At 41.4% G+C, this 20466-nt stretch overlaps 1 protein-coding gene across 3 annotated transcripts in view; it reads right to left on the bottom strand.

Moving 5' to 3' along the window:
- The window catches only part of LOC136886409 (uncharacterized), a 314687-nt gene that overhangs the window by 13396 nt on the left and 280825 nt on the right, over positions 1–20466 (bottom strand). For all 3 annotated transcript variants that reach the window (XM_067159198.2, XM_067159185.2, XM_067159191.2), the window contains exon 17: positions 14520–14593. In XM_067159198.2, coding sequence (XP_067015299.2) covers positions 14520–14593 — 74 coding nt within the window. The remainder of the gene's footprint in view (positions 1–14519; positions 14594–20466) is intronic.

The following is a 20466-nucleotide window of genomic DNA, read 5'->3' as shown; positions in this document are numbered from 1 at the left end:
CAAACAAGACTTAAATGCTAGATTGGCCCCCCCCCCTCTCGCTTCTGTCCGTGGTAGCCAACAGAGGACTAGGGAAATTACCGAACGATTAGTCTGGAGTCTTACATCTCGCAAGGTTCCTGGATACATCTAGCATCTGGACTGTTCTGGAAGGGCTGGCGCAGGTATGTAAGAGAGGAGTGACTTGCCTGGGGTTGGCGTAGTTCAGTCGTGAGCCCAGTCAGCGAGTGACAGCCAGTACTGTGAAGCGTGTGGGATGCCGTGATTGTCGGACTAGCATGCTACAGTGCGGACTGATGGTGAAGGAGAGAACATATGGCCCTGTGACTTTGTGACATAACTGTTTACCTTGTGTATGAATGTAAAACTGTGCAGTGTGAGAACAAGTGAGAAACAAAGAGAGAGAGCGCGTGTTATGTGTAGTTTAGTGTTTAGTTAATAAATCTTAGTATAGAAGCTACCAGTCTAGTGTTAATTTATCCTACTACCCCGCCAACTTGTCACAACTGGTGTCAGAATCGGGATCAACTGGTAGCAGTAATTTCGTAACTAGGAATTCCTTGTTAATAGTAAAGTGGATAGCGAATAAGTTCACCAAACTCTCATCCAAACAGGACGAAATCAAGAGCGAACTGAAACTGGAATTAACTGAACTTAAGGGTGGACAAGGTAAATTAGAACAGGAAATGCGCTCTCTCGAAAGAAAATTAAAGAGTGACATTATGCAGGACGTACAGGAACTGGTTGAAAAACAGATCAAAGAAATACCGCAGGTTCTGGAGTCAGGGGTTCGAGACCTGAAAGAAGAAGTATGTGCCCTGAGTACGAGAGTGACAGCCATGGAGACTCATGCTAGGACCACCTGCAACGATAGCGGCTCCAGCGCCGGGAAGGCAAAACCCCTGCGCTTCGACAGGGAAACATCTTGGCGGAGCTCCCGCGCCCAATTCGAGACTGTGCGCGGGCACAGCGGTTGGACATCAGAGAAAAGGGCTGTGTACCTAATCGCCGGACTGCAAGGACCAGCAGTGGATGTACAACACAGCCTTCACCCGGGTGCCACCTACGAGGAGATTGTTAGAGCGCTCGACAGCTGATACAGGAATTGCGCAAGATGTGAAGCAGCTAGCCCCCAAGGCTCTGGATGGGTTGCCTCAGGACTACATTCAGCAGGAGGCAGCCTATACATTCATTGATGGGCTCCGTGACGCTGAGATCTGTCAAAAGCTGATGCTCAGCGGGCAACATAACCTCAGGGAGACCCTCACTTTAGCCCTGAGGATGGAGGCAGTGAAGGGAACAGCAGCACCATCACCAAGAATATGAGCCGTGAGGAGCGAAGATGCGCCGCAGACCCACGCCGTTACAGGAGAACGATGCACGCCACCGCTGAGATGCCAACGCACCAACGAGATCACCTGTTTGAACTGCAGCGAGCGTGGTCACCTGCGGAGGAACTGCCGTATGGAGGCGGCCCCATATCAGGGAAACAAGTAAGGGCTGAAAGGCATTGGACATTACGGACCATTCATATTGGTATTATAAATTTGCTCATTAGGAAAAAATTTTTCAGATTCCCTATGGGAATCAACATCTGTATCATCCGATGGCCAAGCAGGCATCAATTTTTGATAATGAGACAATATCTCTCATAGTGCGTTGGCACTGCCGGTGGCTACAACTAGCCAACGCAGTGGCTTCCACGGTATGCACTAGCCAGCGTCTTGGTGGGTGTGCTAAGTGCCAACTGATGAGCCCAGCCTGGCACACGGGGACGAAACGCTGGCAACCAGGAATGAGTTAGCTGGAAAATTTATAATGTCCAATAACGGACCATTTATATTGGTATTATAAATTTGCTCATTCGGAACAAATTTTTTCAGATTCCCTATGGGAATCAACATTTATATCATACATGTTGGTAGCTGAGCAAGTGATTGATTGCGGACAAAAGAAAAGTGAATGGTGATCGTATCTAACCTAACAAGCGTAAGGTCTGAAATGAGTAAATCACCTTGAAATTTAGTTTCTACCTGTCGGGATGGCTCATGCTGTTCCTAATCCTTTCCATTTAAGAAAGTTAGAGTTAATTTATGAACTTCGTATCCACAAACTGAATTCTACAGGCAATGTCAGAGATGACACAAGCCTATTGAAACAGTCCCTTATTTTACCCATAACCATTCCTGAGTTAACTACGGACGAGTTGCGCGAGTCTTTGGTCGTGGTTAAAGGTAAATTGGTAGAATTTTTTTTTTTTGCTATTTGCTTTACGTCGCACCGACACATATGGCGACGATGGGATAGGAAAGACCTAGGAGTTGGAAGGAAGCGGCCGTGGCCTTAATTAAGGTACAGTCCCAGCATTTGCCTGGTGTGAAAATGGGAAACCACGGAAAACCATCTTCAGGGCTGCCGACAGTGGGGCTCGAACCCACGATCTCCCGGATGCAAGTGGTAGAATTTAAGGCCATTCTTATGTCTTTCGGGGCTTCTGAGCCCTCGCATGGCCAATTAGCACAGGTTAAGGCACAGTTATTACATTACCTGGACAGAATTAGGGATTTGTTGTCTCTTAAATTGCCGGCCAATGAGCGACAGGAGTGTGAATCCTCATTAGTACAGTTTTAAGAATACTGGACAAAATCATAGGCTTGCTTGAAGGGAAGGAGTTGCCTAACACTAGTTCTGAGGTACAAGTATCTACCCTTTCTGAATCGTGTGAAAGTGTTAACTCTGGTTCCGCATCTGTAGCTTCTCAAGTGTGTACTGTGGCAACTAGTGCTAGTGTTATTCGGGAGCCTGATGTGAGTAATGCTCGCCTGGACTCTTCTGCTTTGTTGTTAAGTGGTACGGCATCTGTAAGTGATTCATATAATGTATCTTCTTCGCATGTCGGTATCACTACCAATTTTTCTGTGATGACTAGTAATTCTGCCATGGCTCAGTGTCTGCCCTCTATTGTTACACAACCTGGTTCTTATGCAATGGTGCAAAACCATCCCCCAGTCATGGTACCACCTGGATCAAGTGTTCCTTTAGGTTGCACAACCCCTACACAAGTGGTTAATGCTCCGATGGTCTCTCAAATTAGCGAGAACCCTTCACAGATGAGATTATCTGCGCCTGTAACATTGCAGGCTAACAATAACCCTAACCTCACTTTCAGTACTCCATATTTCCCGCAAGGGTACCCGAATCAAGGGTACGATGCCACTGTAACCCCTCAGGACCACTCTAAACCTTCCGAGGTACCTCCTACACCTGCCTTCCCCCAGATTTTCTCCAACCTACCTCACCCGTTGACTACTGTGTTTAAGGGAGTCTAAATTTTCAGCTAACTTTATCGACAAGGTTATTTCCTTCCTTCGGTTTTTAATTGAGTTTAAGGATCAGGCAATTGTGTACCATCTCAGTAACAATCACGTGTTTCAAATCCTATACCCGCATGTATCTGGAGCTTTTTCTGAACATATCGTTAGAGCCATTTCGGAAAGATGGACTGTAGATCAATTTCACACACATGTGCTTGAATTTTTCATTCCTTCTCATGCCTTGTCTTCATCAGTGCAGAAGCACTATTTCAGAGTGCAGCATTTGAACGAGTCGTTATCTGAATATATTCAGGATATTATGCTCCATGATAGGATTTTCATGCTACGTTATTTTGAGTCTCAAATGGTTGCCAGCATTACTGAAGGTCTCGCTCCGAACTACAGTTCATATCTCGCTCTTTCACCGCGACCAGCAACCTTTGCTCAGTTGGAAGCTGTCACTGTTTCTGCAGAAGGTGTATAATATGCCGACCAGCTACGCGTTGTATTAGGCCCCCTCCTATGAGCATGTCTTCTCCTCAGGATACTAAAACCTCCCCTTCACCTGCTTCCAAGCCGCGTAATACTTGCGCATGTTTTAATTGTGGCTCCACTGATCATTTCCAGCAGAACTGTCCTAAGGCAATACAAAACCTGCCATGGGTAGTCTCTCTTCCACCAATACTTCTTGCCGATACTGTGTATAAAATAAGACACTTCTCTAGGCAGTGCCCACGTAATACTTCAGGGTCTGGACCTCCAGGCAATAGTAATTCTAGACGACTAGCTGCCATTTCTGATGGTAAACCCCAAGAACTGTACATTGAAGGATGATTTACCTAATTCAGAGGCTGATGATTGGTGCCAGTCTGAACCTAGTGGCAATTTTCTGCAATCTTGTGGGATTTCTACCACCCCTTCTTGTAAACTACCTTACTTATGTTTAGAGGTAAATAATGAACCTGTCTGTGCATTGCTAGACACAGGAAGTAGTATAACCTTGATGAGTGAGACCTGGTACGATTCGATGAAAACTGTTTGCAAGTTACCTACATTAGAACCCGTGTCCTTAACCTGCCATACTGCTAATTCAAACTCATTAACATTGTAGGATCCCTAGATGTCAAGATAAGAGTCCGTGATTTCACATGGAAAATGCCAATACTGGTGGCAAAAGATTTATCTTGTCAGTTCATCTTGGGTGCAAATTTCATTGCCAAAACTGGCATGATTTTGGACCTACAGTTCAACAGATTCCATTTTAAATTTTCTGCAAGAACCTTTGAGCTGTGTGATCGCTCCCCTATTCTGCCTTGTCACGTTAATGCTGTTCCTGAAGATACTGGCGAACCCAAAGCTTTTGATTGTGATCATTTACCCAATGATCAGGTCAACCAACTTAGAAAATTCTGTGATAAGTTTCCTGATGTCTTCACAGACAAGTTAGGTGTCACGAATGTTTTGGAGTACAAAATTGAAGTCACAGATAACATACCTGTTCACTCTCCTCCGTATAGGCTGTCGCCTCCCAAAATGAAAGCCCTTAAGGCTATTATTGACCAAATGCTCGCTGACGGAGTGATACGCCCTTCTAAGCCCTAAAGCGGAAGTTGGTTATCATCCTGTAGTTGACTATCGGATGTTGAACCGTAAAGTGTTCCTCCAATCTGCTCCCCTTCCTGATTTGCACTCTTGTTTTTCTTGGCTTGCTAATGCCAAAATTTTTACCACCTTTGATTTAAATCAGGCATATTACCAGATACCTCTTGCCGAGGAATCCAAGCACCTCACTGCTTTTGCTACTGACTGGAACCTCTATGAATTTGAACGTGTTCCATTTGGGCCATAAACGGGCGCTGCTGTCCTTACTTGGTTACTCGATAATGTTTTGTCAGACATTAAATTCAAGTTTATGTATAATTACCCTGACGATTTGGTAATTTTCAGTGAAACCTCGAGGAACACCTTCTCCATCTCAACGAAGTCCTTGAAAGACTGCGTAAAGCAGGTCTAATCCTTAAGTCTAGCAAGGTTTCTTTCACACAACCCCAGATGTCTTTCTTAGACCATATTGTGTTGGAGAAGGGTATCTCTATTGATCAGTCTCATACTGCCGCCATCCAAAATTATCCCATGTCAAAAGACGTCAAGACCGTAGCCAGATTTTTTGGGATGGTTAATTTTTTTCGTAAATTCATTCCCAATTTTGCTGAATGGGCAGCTCCATTAAATGCGTTGAGAAGAAAGGATGCCAAATTTGTGTGGGGGTGATGCCCAAAGAAGCCTTTTGCTACTTGAAATCTGCCTTATATGCTCCTGTACTGGCTATGCCAGACTTTTCTAGAAGCTTCATCCTTCAGACTGATGCCTCTTCCACAGGCATATCCGGTGTTCTTCTTCATGAATTTGGAGAGGGGCATCCTATTTCTTATGCTTCTCATGCTCTGAATCCTGCTGAACGAGTTGGAAGCCTTAGCTGTTGCCTTCTCTTTAGAACGGTTCATAATGGACCTGGAACATCTGCCTTTCGATCTTGAAACTGATAATCAGGCATTGAGTTGGGTACTGGCCAAGCCAAGGAGGACTGGTCGTGTTGCGCATTGGGCAGTGCGCATCTCAGCCTTCTAATTTGAAGCTCGTCACATTCATGGCACTGAAAACATTGTGGCTGATGGCCTCAGTAGGATGTTCTATCCAGGCAGCTCTGATTCTCAATCAGAGCCTGCAGACCCCTCTCCTGAGCAAGTATTGGCCTTTGTGAATGTAATTCTCATCGACTCTCCCTTCCTTTTCAAAGATATAACTAAACATCAGGACGACGACGCTGAATTAAAAGCTCTTATTGGCAGGATTAAATCTGGTGAACATAAGCCTTAGGTCCTTAAGAATGGTGTCTTGTTTTGTTCTGCTTGCGATCGCAGAGACCCCAAATTGTCGTCCCGACTAACCTAGTTCTGGCTCTCTTCAAGTATTTTCATGAATCCCCAGTGGGGGGTCATCTTGGCATTTTCAAAACTAGAGAGAAAATTCGTAAACACTTCATTTGGAAATCCATGGATGGTGAAATCCGTACTCTTGTTAAATCTTGTAAAACTTGCAACATCAGTAAACCTGCTCCTAATACTCACCTAGGTCTATTCTCTTCCGAGCAAGCTTCTTGTCCAATGGAGAGATTGTTCATAGACTACATTGGTTCTTTCCCGAGATCACGGACCGGCCATTGTTTCATACTTGTGTGTGTTGACGCCTTTTCACGTTTTACGTGGCTGTTCCCAACTCGTATGGCTAATGCCAACACCACCATCTCGTGCTTGAAACAGATCTTTGCTTCATTTGGACCCTGTCAATTTTTGGTGAGTGATAATGCAAGAGCTTTTACCTCTGTCCAGTTCCGGAATTTCTGTTTTAATCTATCCATTGCTCATGTAACCACTACCCCATATTACCCAAGGCCAAATTATGCTGAAAGAGTGAATCGTAAACTTCAATCTGGTCTCATTGCTTATCATTCTGCTGACCACTCTACGTGGAATTCATCCCTAAATTGGTTGTCGTTTGCCTTTAACATTGCCGTCCATGAAAGTCACAAGCAAACTCCTGTTTCGTTAATGTTGGCCTTTACTCGAAATTTTCCACTGTCAAATCTGTTGCCAATTAATGATCTTCGGCCTGACGACACCAGCCCAGAAAAGATCCGAGCTAATTGGCACCGTGCGTGAAAAAACTTGAAACTTATTACGCTACTAAAGTTCAGCATAATTATAACCAAGGACAAAGGCCACAGGATCTGTCTGTGGGTGACCAGGTGTTTATTAAAACGCACCCCGTCAGTAGTGATGGGGACCATGTTATCAGCAAGTTTGGCCCTCAGATTTCGAGGTCCCCGCACCATCTTAAAAGTTCCTTACCCCAGTGTCATTACTGGTGAGTGATCCCAAAAGGAAAAGGATCAGCAGAGTGCACCTCTCTTAGGTAAAGGTACCTTAAGTTGTATAGGGAGGGGTAAATTCCATTTTTTGTGACCATCTAGATTTAGTTGTAAGGTACTTGTAAGATTTTTTTGTTGTAAGGTATTTGTAAGATTTTAGATGCTGGCCAGCAAGTATTAGTTATATCTATACCCTAATCATAAGTGATTTGTGTAATTTAGTCATAAACATTGTAATTGTGTGTGAATACATTATGTATCCTCAAGCATTTATCTCCCTTAGTGTAATGGGTTTGTATGATAATTTAGGTAAGTTTTAGTTTAGGGTCACCGATTGGAATCTATTCCCCTACCATTTTGGGCTCCAGATAAACTCCTGTAGTTTTATTTTCTTTCACCCCACCTTAATCTTCTCAGAAATATATGGAATAGTGCTTGCCCCGGGGCTAGGTACCCATCCCTGGTGTGGAAGGGGTTCTCTACATGAAATTCGTTGAGCCACCAGTTGGGTGACTCTATGCTAGTCAGTAAATTAACCCATGAACGCCTAGTGTTGCATATGTGCAACGGCGTGCCGTTGCTCTTTCCTTTCAATGTATGAAGTTCTTTTCCAGTAAAAGAATGAAAATTGCGCATGTATTCTGTAAAGGGAAGTGTTGTGCTTTCTTACAAGTCGGTTAATCAATAGTCCCCGCTTGATTGTTGACGAGGTGTATGTTTGAAGTTCGCCGTGTGTTCTAGCTAACACAATGGCATACTGTAAGAGGTAAGATTCGCCATATAACTTTATGATTTAGAAATAATTAACCTCTTTTAGGAAACCCAGGAAGTAAATTCATCAGAGTTTGAATGTAGCATGATTCCTTTTACAATTAATAACTCGTAGGCGAGCGAGATCCACATATTCCCGGCGTTGCATATTTGCAACGCTAGGCGGATCCGTTGTCAAATCACTTCCTTGTGTACCTATTTGGTATTGAAGTGTTTGTTATTGACGTAACAACCCTTCGTTGCAGTGCATGCAATTCAAACTCATATACCAGTTTTGTGATTCATATTATTAGGCTATTATTATGTCCGGTTCCATGGCTGAATGGTTAGCGTGCTGGCCTTTGGCCACAGGGGTCCCGGGTTCGATTCCCGGCAGGGTCGGGAATTTTAACCATAATTGGTTAATTCTCCCGGCACGGCGACTAGGTGCCTGTGTCGTCTTAATCATCAGTTCATCGTCATCACGATGCGCAGGTCGCCTACGGCAGTCGAAGTCCTCGGACACATCCCGGCACTAAAAGCCATACGCCATTTCCAGTTTTCATTATTATTATCATTATTATAAAAATCAGGGGTGGTAGGAAATTTTTCTTGTATATATAGGAGGATATCGTAGTTGAATAGCGCCATTTATTCGATTCACATTTATTTCAGCAGAAATTCTCGAGGAGGTAGAGAAGCGAGATGAAGTAGTAGATATATATAATAGGTACTGTAAATAATGTCTTATTGTATATAAACTATTTTATATTGTCTCTTAGTAAATAATCAACTCAACAATAACTTATATCTTCTTCTCCACGCTCATTGTCCAAGTATTTTCATTATTACTCGAAAAAAATAACATATGTGTTGGTACCTTGCAGACTACTACTTACGCGCCCAGCGTTGCATACATGCAACACCCTATATTTCCGAAACTAAACATGTTGGCTTCAAAATAATGGATCTTCCTGGAATAATACCCTATTCTAAGAATGTTTATTAAGAAAAATTGAACATTTCAATAAATAACAAATTCGGGCGTTCAAGGGTTAAAGAAAGAACACTAACCCTCCTTTGAAAACAGTTTAGTTTCCAAGTTCTTCTAGTCCGGCAGGGTAGCTCCGCCTGGAGTATTGGAGTTGGTTTATGTCCCGATGGAGGCAGTCTGGCTATACTGCACCTCACCCCTCTGCCCATTACACATTGGTTTAAGATACGGCTGGGCTGTGCTGCAACTTACCTAGCGACCTGGTTTGGACTGAACTTGAATGGAGGCTGTTGGCAAACGGCTGTGTCGGCAGCCACATCATTAGCAATAACCTGTGGTCTAGTTGTGCAATTTCGATCTTATGATTTATGTGAAATCTGATGCGATCTACTTATTCCGAAAATTTGCTAAGAAGGAGGCAGTGGACGCCGTCTTACCAGAAAGTGAATGGGCTCTGAATTACTGACATTTGGTAAAAGGAATGAGTATACATCCTTTTCTGTGGATAGAGTTAAAATGGTCAAAGCAATTTTGGAATGTTGGCAAATAGATTTTTGAATTGTAGTATGCTTATCACATTTTGATATTTATGCTGTGTTTATATGTAACCCTTAAAATACTGCAAGTTACTGAATGGACTTTTGGTGTAGTGACAGTTAAAAAAAAAAAAAAAAAAAATATTGGAAGTTCAACTTGAAGAAAATTATGTTTGTCTGTAAGGTGACTGTCGAACTTTCCAAGAACTATCATTGCACTATATACGTGAAAATGGTTTGTGAATGCCATTATGTTATGTTTTACAAATATGGGCTATGATGTGCAAGTTTCCGGGTGTAATCAGCGCCACCCCCCCCCCCCCCAGTAGTCTTATGGTAATTGTTGAGCATAGCTCGATTTTCGGGAGGGGGGAGGAAGGATGAGACCTGTGCAGAATCTCTTTTAAAGAATGTTTACTGCATGGTGTAAAATATTATTGTAGAATATTTTATTTGTATTCCCTTTATCTACCTAAGTAACTACTAGACTGTAAATTATTATCGTTAAGTGATATCTTGTAATGTTCCGGAAATTCTGTGACACGGACTTTTGGAACAGGGTGTGTTGGCTCCTGTCGATTCTAGAAGCATGTCTTTGCTAATTCTGGAAAACAGAAAGTTTGCGATTAGTGTCTGCCAATGTTCTGGAATATTGTGAAAACATCGCGACTTGATAAAGAGTTTTGATTGGTGGATCTGGGTGGCGGTAGGAAACCTCCTGTGCTCTGATTGGTCACTCGGTAATAACACCGGGGCCAGCTTTGCCCTTTTAAGAGAGTGAGGCGAGATTTCGTGGACTTTTGGTTCTCTCGCCAGTCCACCGATCAGACGCACGTGGCAAATCCTCGCTCCCAGGATGGGCTACCTTGGGATAAGCACTGTTGGTTTCAGTTCCGCTTTAATTTACAGTTACTGTTCACTTGTATTTTCACATAGGAGTTTGCCCTACTCGCCCAGATTTGCCACTCAATTTCTCCGATGCCTTAGAAGGCACGTTAACTTTAATTTAATATTGTATTGGTATCCTGTATTTCATCTTACCCTCAAAATTGTATTGTAGAAGTTTGATTATGTTAAGATGTCAGTGGTTAACCTCTTGTCCTAAAAGCAAGCTCTTGGCAAACTACATCGGATTTGTTTTTTGGAAATAGTGTAACTGGATTGTTGGGACAGGTGGATTTGTTCTGAATTTCTTTGTAATGTTTATTTCTGAAAATAATATCTTGAATCAAGGGATCACCGTTGATTTTTCTGGAAACACGCAACCTTCGTATTCCAATGGCCCTGGTAGGTTTCCCAGACCCACTCCACATTCCTTTATTATTGTCGTCACGTTGCCCAACCTGATGTTTATTTGTTAGTATTGGCGCAGTTTATCTGATGTTTATTGTGTGTTAATGTTTTAAAGTGCTGTGTAAATTGATTTTTTCCCCCCCTTTTCTTAACTGTATTTCGTATAACCACTGGAAACCGGTTACAGAAAAACATCGCCGAATGCAGTCCAACCTATAAGGTGTACTGGGCCTAGTGGTCGTCTCTCATGGTTAGTGACGGGGTACGTACCCGCGCGTGGGAATCGATCGAAGGAAAGAAGCACACTGCACAGCTGATAATTCCCAGGAGCACGAGATAAGAGGTGCTGACTGAGTTGCATGCGGGCATTACTACCGGCCACTTGAGTGTGAATAAGACCCTAGATCGTGCATGACAGCATGACTACTGGATGCACCTGAGGAACGATGTGCCAGCTGTGTGACACCTGCGTGGCGAGCCGGGGCCCGTGTACCAGGAGTAGGGGCCAAATGAATCAGTACAACGTTGGAGCACCTTTCGAAAGAATTGCCATTGACGTTGCTGGACCATTCCCCAAATCCGACGCTGGGAACCGTTACCTGCTCCTGGCCATGGACTACTTCACTAAGTGGCCGGAGGTCTACGCCATCCCGAACCAAGAGGCATTGACAGTGGCCGATGTCTTGGTCAAGAACTTCTTCTGCTGATTCAGTGTCCCGGGGAACTTCATAGCGACCAAGGCAGAAACTTTGGGTCAAGGTTGATGCAAGACGTCCTGCAGCGGAAGATCCGTATGACGCCTCTCCACCCACAGTCAGATGGCAGGGTGGAGCGTTTTGTGAAAACCATCGAGGAACATCTCAGGAAGATGGTTTCGGCGCACCAGAGGGACTGGGACGAGAGGGTCCCATTCTTCTTCATGGCCTATCGAGCGTCCGCCCATGAGATGAAGGGCATGACGCCTGCCAACACGGTCTTGGAAGGGAGCTCTGCCTGCCATGCGACCTAATGTTCGGGTCGGCACCAGACCAGCAGCAGTCAGTGACGGATTATGTATAGGAGTTGGTGGATCGGCTCAACGATATTCACGATTATGCCCGACATCATCTAGGGTAGCCAGCGACTGGATGAAAGCCCACTATGACATACTGGCAAACTCTGCGGGTTTCCAGGAAGGTGAAAGGAGTGTGGCCGTACCGTCCGGTGAGGACAAAAGGGAAGTCACCGAAACTGCAGCCACAATGGGATCGTCTCCAGGATCAACAACGTCGTCTACCAGATCTGGCGCCCCCCCACCCCAAGGGTAGATGACAGTTGTTCACCTGGATCGCCTGGCACCGTATCGTAGAGCAGCTCGGGACGAGCAGCCTTAAGGAGGGGGCAGTGCAACGGTTATAGCGTCCCCCATGCCAACTTGCTATGGGCCAGGGGCGTCACCGTATCGGCCCATCCCCTTACGCTAGATCGTGCCAATCACGAACAAGACGTAAGTGCTAGATTGGCCCCCTCTCGCTTCCGTCCATGGTAGCCAGCAGAGGACTATGGAAATTACTTGACAATTAGTCTGGAGTCTTCCATCTCGCGAGGTTCCTGGATACATCTAGCATCCGGACTGTTCTGGACGGCTGGTGCAGGTATATTAGAGAGTACTGACCTGCGTGGGGTTGGCGTAGTTCAGTCATGAGCCCAGTCAGCGAGTGACTGCCGGTACTGTGAAGTGTGTGGAATGCCGTGATTGTCGGACTAGTGTGCTACAGTGCGGACTGACGGCAAAGGAGAGAACGTGTGTCCGTGTGACTTTGTGACATAACTGTTTACCTTGTGTGTGAATGTAAAACTGTGTGTGCATGAGCGAAAATTATGTGTAGTCCTGTGTAGTTTAGTGCTTAGTTAATAAATCTTAGTATAGAAGCTACCAGTCTAGTGTAAATATCCTACTACCTCGCCAACTCGTCACAATATTCTCTATAGATTTGTGGAATATAATGTCACTCTTAAACTTGGAAAGTGCCATTAGCTATAGCCAAGGATGAAATTCCTGGGATACATTTTGGATGCCCAGGGGTTGCATCCAAATATGGAGTGCTTCCAGACTCTCCTGCAGTCCAAGGAGCCCTCTTGTAAATCAGAAATGCATTCCTTTATTAAGTTTGTAATATCATGCCAAAATCATTCAAAACGTCTACTATGCTTCATTCCTTGAATGCCTTACTCAAAGAAGATGTGAACTGGGTATTAGGGGTCTGAACAAATAAATGCCTTTTGTAGGTGTCTCCAGGAATGGAATGGCGTATGGCTTTTAGTGCCGGGAGTGTCCGAGGACATGTTCGGCTTGCCAGGTGCAGGTATTTTTGATCGGATCCCATAGGCGACCTGCATGTCGTGATGAGAATGAAATGCTGATGAAGACGACACATACACCCAGCCCCTGTGCCAGCAAAATTAACCAATGGTGGTTAAAATTCCTAACCCTGCCGGGAATCAAACCCGGGACCCCTCTAACCAAAGGCCAGCACACTAAACATTTAGCCATGGAACTGGACTGTCTCCAGGAGTTAGTGGTTATCAGTGCTCATTTCGTACTCTACTAGTCTGCTTCTCAGAATGAACTGTGAGGCTATGCAGCATGGGGCGAGTGCCAGCAGCTCGCACATTGTTTCTGATGGGACGAAACATGCAATTGGGTTCACGCCTAAGACCTTCTCCAGTGCTGAGATATATTAATTGCAGCACGAATAAGAGGCTGCAGCTCTTACTCTTGGAGTGAAGAAATTGCAGCACGAATGAGAGGATGCAGCTATTACACTTGGAGTGAAGAAATTTACTAAGTACCTGTATGGCCAACCTTTGGAACTACGTACTGACAATGCATCACTTGATCACAGCTGGAATAATGCTGTTGAAATTAGGCCCTGGATTAAACAGGCAAGAACTGCATTCAAGAGAATGAGTGAACTCCCCTCAGTACCCACCACTCTTTACTGAATCAAATCGCTCTGACGACAGATATGGTACAAGAAGAATAGAAAATGTAGAAAAAGTGGTCCATTGATCAATAAATAATAATTTTATGGCAAAAATACAGGTTTTTCACGAGTAAACTAACTGAAATATGTTAAATTCCCATGACAGGAGAAAGGAACTATGTTAATTTTTTTTAAACAATTATATCTCTAATCCCTCATTAAATATATTGGTTTTGTTAAGTGCATAATGATCATGACAGGCCATATATCAAATAAAAAACATATTGATTTGTTTAGCACAATATTTTATTCATAATTCAGGTTTTTTTTGTTTCTCCAGTAAACTTTAAAAAAGAATTACTAAGTTCCTTTCACCACTGACCGAATAAATTTTGATGCCAAACTTAATTTAATTTATGAAAATGATAACTTCGACAGAGAAAATTAAAGAAGGGGCCGATGACCTTCGATGTTAAGCCCCTTAAAACAACAAGCATCATCATCATCATCATCATCATCATCATAAAAATTAAAGAAAGAAACATTACTTAATAAAACCATACACATGTTTTCAGTCCCAGAAACACGTTTAATAATTTTATGAATTATTCCTGGACTACTAATTCTTACTATTACTCAGAATTTTCTATTTTATTATGAATACACCACTCACATTTCCAGACATTTCAAGGCAAACAGTACACTAAAAAAGTATAAATGAAAATAGCAATTACTTACAGAAACAAACAGTTCAAAGCAGATACTGCAATTTAGAATATCTTCCATTTTTTCATATATTTCTTTAGTCTTTTCTGAAAAAAGAAAAGAAGACTTTCAGAGATATGACCAGATATCAACTTCTTATTAACAGGTAAACACAGTCAAACCTCTCTTCTGCGGACACTATCAGTTCCGTGGAAAATTGTCTGTTATGACAGGTTGTAAAAATTAATTGAACATTTTAACGACAAAGAAAATCCACCTTAAATAGAAGCAAACATCTTTATTTTAATTATTTTAAATTATTTCTAACTACTGTAAATATTTGTGTGGGAGATATCAGAGGCGATTTTACAGGCTTTAAAAACATCACAGCTTCCGGAAGTAATCATTCAGATATGTCTGTGTAAATTTAGCACATTTTTTTCTTTACTGCGATATTCTCAGGAAGGGAATAAAAGGAAAAATGGTTCCATTGCGTTATCAACGTACTCGCGATCCAGCGTGACACAAATTCTTCATCTGTTTAAAAATCTAAGCTTTCAGATTAGTTGAAAATTCGCATACATTTGTTTTTTTTAATTTTTAATATTAGCCCATTCACTTGCAGTTTTTGTGCATGAACATACCTGAACCATTCATACTGTAACATTCATTTCTGAAAAAAATTGAGCACTGCATTCTTTTCATTCAATTCCTAATTTCCTCCCACTCACTTAAAATTTCATTTTTATTCTTCACAATTGTGTTTATTTGAGATTTCTTGCATTTGAATTTTCCAGTGAGCTTTCTCGCTGTAAGTCCATTCGCACTTTCTGTAATTACGTTTTTTTCTTGTCTCAGATCTAAACATGCTAGTCCCTAGTTACTCATGTTTACTGTACAAATGAAATGTTATGGTATTTCTGTCTCACAAATTAGCGCATGTCTCTTCCTTGTCAAGTTTAACTGAACTCACTGACCTTGACCTTATCAGCAAGAATCAGATGTATGAATAGAAAGATACAAGCTAGGTTGGAAAATCACTTGATAACTTGTGAGTAAACACACATTGGTAGTTTTAATGGGCAACTAGAATTCTCAGAATGTACATTAATTAGAATGCAAGATGACCATAATGAAAAGTTTGGAAAGAAACCTGTACAGAAAAATTAACTTCACGGCTCTATAGCATTCCTATATACATTTCCTTCCCTCATTTGCTTGGACATGAAACAGTACAAGCATTCAAAAGGAATTTCTGTGTGTTTCAGAATTATTTTAAAAGAAATGACGACGTAGCCCACTGTAAAAGAAGTATGGTATCCTGGAATGTGTGAAGTGTCCGCTTGAGACATGTGGACAAGATGATGGCAGTTGAGTTGTCTGGGATTCAAGGTGTCCACAAATGATGCTTATTTAACACTGTTTTATGTAAAACAGAATCAGGTCCATAGACAAATGACCTTATGACTCACACTAGAAAACCTACTAATGGGTTAAAGGACCTTTTGAACCAGATTGATGTGAATGCAATCTAATTTATTACTGCATAGAAATCTGCTCCCTGATAATCATGATCAAGATGCAACATCCATTACTGTTGTATTCAAAATAGATTATTTTAACAGCTACACAACATACTAGCAAACAATTTCTGCCTCCGCCCTGTTAACGTTTTTTAAATATCAGATACATGAAGAGGACTAAGATGGAATTGGTAGGATTTTGTATTTCAGTAGATCAAGTTGCTGTTGTATCATTCTTGAAAGTGGAGTTTCTGTGTTACTGTACTGAACTTGTCCTATTTGCCAAAAACTATCAGTTTTTCCATAGTAAACGCAAGTAGTGATGGTTCACAATCATTTAAAAGTCTATAGTGAAAAACACACATTGCACACAAACTTTCTTTCAAATCCAATTTTGGTTTACGATGTTATCTTTGATATTAACTATCACCCAGCCACTATAACAAATTTATACTAAAATCTATTAGACACAGATTCCCATAACCCTGATGTTTATGTAAAGAATGACAACTTACAAATTCTTTACCTAATGATTTACCCATACGTGCTAATCAGAGACACCTAGATATCTCTTACATTGCTTGATTTACATTTCCTTTATTCCTCTTATAAAAACTATGATATAAATGAGGTGGATGGGAGTTGAGGTTCTGGTCATGGGCAACTCTATTGTTAGGCAGGTGGACGAACGGGAACAAGGGTAGTGTGTTATCCAGGAATTAGGTTAAGGGAAATGATGAGGAAAAAGGAAGAGGAGGAGGGTAAGGAGGTGATAATTTTCCACATTGGTACCAACAATGTAAAGCAAGCAAGAATGGGTACTAACATAGTTGGGTATATACAGGATCTGATTTCAAGTTTAACCCTACAAGCCGGTATTAAAAGTTGGCCAAGTGTTACCCTACAGCGGTAATAACTTTAGAAAAATATTGCAATTTTACATGCTGTCACAAACATTGCTATAAATTCTAAACAACTTGTCTGATTTTGTTCAAAATAAGTGGATATGCAGTTCATATCATGCAGATGTTTTATCTACATACGAAAAGGTGGCATGCAAAGTAATAAAATACCTGATTACCTTCTTGTTGGTATAAAATTTGAATCAACAGATTCTTTTAATGCCAACACATTGCCGCATTACGGTAGAAGATACTCCCCTGCATAGAATTATACCCTGTAGTGCGAGCTGTGCTAAAAGTTCATGTTTCGCAACCAACAGATGGCACGTAAATAAAAAAAATGTGTGTGAATAAATTAATTCCATCCCCTGGTCTAAGGAGTTTGGACAGCCAAAGTAGGGGACTGCCTGTAGGGGTGAAGTACAGTGGGGACTTCGAGGGCCCTGGGACCGCTACGGTAGCTGTGAAGGCCCTTCAGGAACACATCAGTGAAATTTTGTTTTCTCTCTAAATAATATTGAACATCAGTGTACAATTTTCCATTTGCATTTAGATTTACAAAGAACCAACATTTATAAAAATTTTAAGCTAATCACCCCACTGATAAATTAAAAATTGAGGCTTCTACAATTTTTTTACATACAAATGAAAAACTCAGCACTGAGGTACCAAACAGTCAACTGGTAACTCAGCACTTAAAAGGTTAAAGACAGTACATTAAAAAATTAATTATCTTATACATGTGTGCTCAAGAAAAGGGACCACTTCTCGGTCAACAGTTCACTAAATAATTGTAAAAAACCACTGAAGGGTGTAAAATGTTGAATTTTCATTTTTAATAATAATAATAATGTTATTTGTTTTACGTCCCACTAACTACTTTTTAAGGTCTTCGGAGACGCCGAGGTGCCGGAATTTAGTCCCGCAGGAGTTCTTTTACGTGCCAGTAAATCTACCGACACGGGGCTGTCGTATTTGAGCACCTTCAAATACCACCGGACTGAGCCAGGATCGAACCTGCCAAGTTGGGGTTAGAAGGCCAGCGCCTTAACCGTCTGAGCCACTCAGCCCGGCAATTTTCATTTTTGATACCTATGTATTGCTTAGGCCGTCATCTACTCACTGCGTAAATTTAAAAAAAGCCCTCTGACAATAACCACTGTTATTTTACAAACTATACTGGTCAGGCTGATTGGTCTGTAGTTCTCTGGTTTCCTTTTATCACCCTTTCCTTTATAAATTGGTATTATTATAGATTCCTTCCATTCCTTTGGTATTACACTATTATTTATGACATAGTCAAAGAGAAATTTTAAATAAGGCACTATGTACCACCCCATTATCTTTAATACCTCCCCAGTAATTTGATCACTTCCTGCAGCTTTTCCTTGCTGAAGCAGTTTGGATTTCTCTGAATTGAGAGTTTAATATCGAAGTACATCAGAGGGATGTGTGATGATAAAAATTGGTTCATGAGGAGCCAGTATGGATTTAGAAAGAAATTTTCTTGTGAGGCACAACTGGTGGGATTTCAGCAGGACATATCAGATCAGTTGGATTCAGGAGGTCAGTTAGATTGCATAGCCATAGACCTTTCCAAAGCCTTTGATAGAGTGGAACATGGAATATTATTAAAGAAATTGGAGGGAATAGGATTGGACGGAAGGGTTACATGTTGGATAAAAGCATTTCTAAATTCAAGGGTTCAGAAAGTCAAAGTAGGAAATAATGTATCTCAGGAAGAGAAAGTCTGGAAGGGAATTGCACAGGGTAGTATAATCGGTCCGTTACTTTTCTTAATATACGCAAATGATTTAGGGAACAATATAACATCAAAAATAAGGTTGTATGCAGATGACATAATTGTTTATAGAGAAATAAACAACATTGAGGATTCTACATGTTCAGAATTTTCTTATTTCCCTTGTATAATAAACAGGGTCTGAGGTCATTTTACCCTTTCCAGTACTGGTGAAAGAGGAATTTGTAGGTAAGTGAGACAACCATGTGTCTCTATTTGTATTTGTCTTATTCTGGGTTTGTATTTTTCTGAATTTGATTTACGCTCATTTCAAAACATTCTGAATCTCCTTGCTATTAGCCTTCTTTCCCACTGTATCAATAGAACGCAGTAAGATCCCATCTCATGTCTGATATACTTTTCTTCCCTTTCTCTCCTACCTATTATTCCTTGGGGATTTTTGCCCTAACCCAAGAAAGGAAAAATGGTGGCAGTAACTCACCTAATAGCCTTTTTGTGCTATTTTGATTTATTTAACAGGTCTAAACATGATTAATTTGAAGGAATCTCACGGACTACCCTAAGTCTGTATAATTTGTATTCCTGTGATGCTGCGAGTCAAGTCTGCTCTTTACTTTCATATGAGTATTTTTTTTCTGCTTGTTGGGCTTAGTTTTGGTGTTATCACAGTGCTTAGCTAGCCTGCTTGGTCCTTTTTATGTAATTTGACTTGGTTAAGACTCTTGTCTGGTTTGATGATGCGACTTTGCACCGCAGTAATTTCCTATTTTAATTAAGAGTGTGTTTCTCTTTCTCTTGCTTAATTCCTCTTTCTGTAGTGGTTGGTATAGAGTCTATTTAAGTATGTTCGGATGCCCATTCTATGTTTCAAGATGTGCCTTTGAGAAATGCATGTTTGATTCTCTGTGTCAGGATTTCTTATGAGCTTGGTTCGTGGCCTGATTATGGTATTTGTCTCAAAGGCATGCTTTGATTATGACCTACATGGTAATGTCGACGAAGCTTGTAGTGAGAGGCAAGGTACTGATATTATGTATGCTTCGATGATGTCTATGTGTGAAAAGTTATGGATACGGTAGTGTCTTTGATAAGGATGCTGGTTCGATGGCAAGTGGTGTTTGGACTGCAGACTCCTGTATTCCTGGAATCAGTGAGAACCTTTTGTATCATGTGATGCACAGGTTTATGGCATTGTTCTTTCTGTTTGTGGTCTTTGTTGCATAAGGAATGTATGTGATAAATAAACCTTATGCCACTGCTAACTGCAGGAAGGAGTCTGGGTTTAATTCCTTTATCTCTCATTTATCCATATTTTATTATTTGTGTGTCTTTTTCCCTGGGTCTGTATTTAGTTCATTTAAGCTTTGTTTTTGTGAGCAGCTTCTATTTTTAAGGTGGCCTCCATCTTAACTTTTGTCATAGCGCACACCACTCCTTTTCCTTTCTATGCGTTTGGGCCTCACACTTTGTTATTCTTCCCCTTTGTAATTTGATTGCTCATAGGGAATGTTGTAGCACTTTTTTTTTTTTTTTCTTGAGGGTGTGGTCCTTTTTTCAGCCTGTTTTACAGTTTTAAATAACTTTGAAGTCATATTCCCTTTTTGCAGTTGGACAGAATGAATCAGCCCTCTCATTCATGTATGTATTTGATCGAGATGGAACATTGAGGTTTTAAATGTTGCAGTATGAAATATGAAGGCATATGAAACACTGATACTGATGTTACTACAACAATTTAAATACCCCATTAATGATTACCTGAATGTACTTGAGCGAGTACCTTTCTGCATCTG

This window comes from Anabrus simplex, chromosome 1, assembly GCF_040414725.1.
Source record: "Anabrus simplex isolate iqAnaSimp1 chromosome 1, ASM4041472v1, whole genome shotgun sequence".
NCBI lineage: Eukaryota > Metazoa > Arthropoda > Insecta > Orthoptera > Tettigoniidae > Anabrus > Anabrus simplex.
This window is presented reverse-complemented; position numbering and strand designations above follow the sequence as displayed.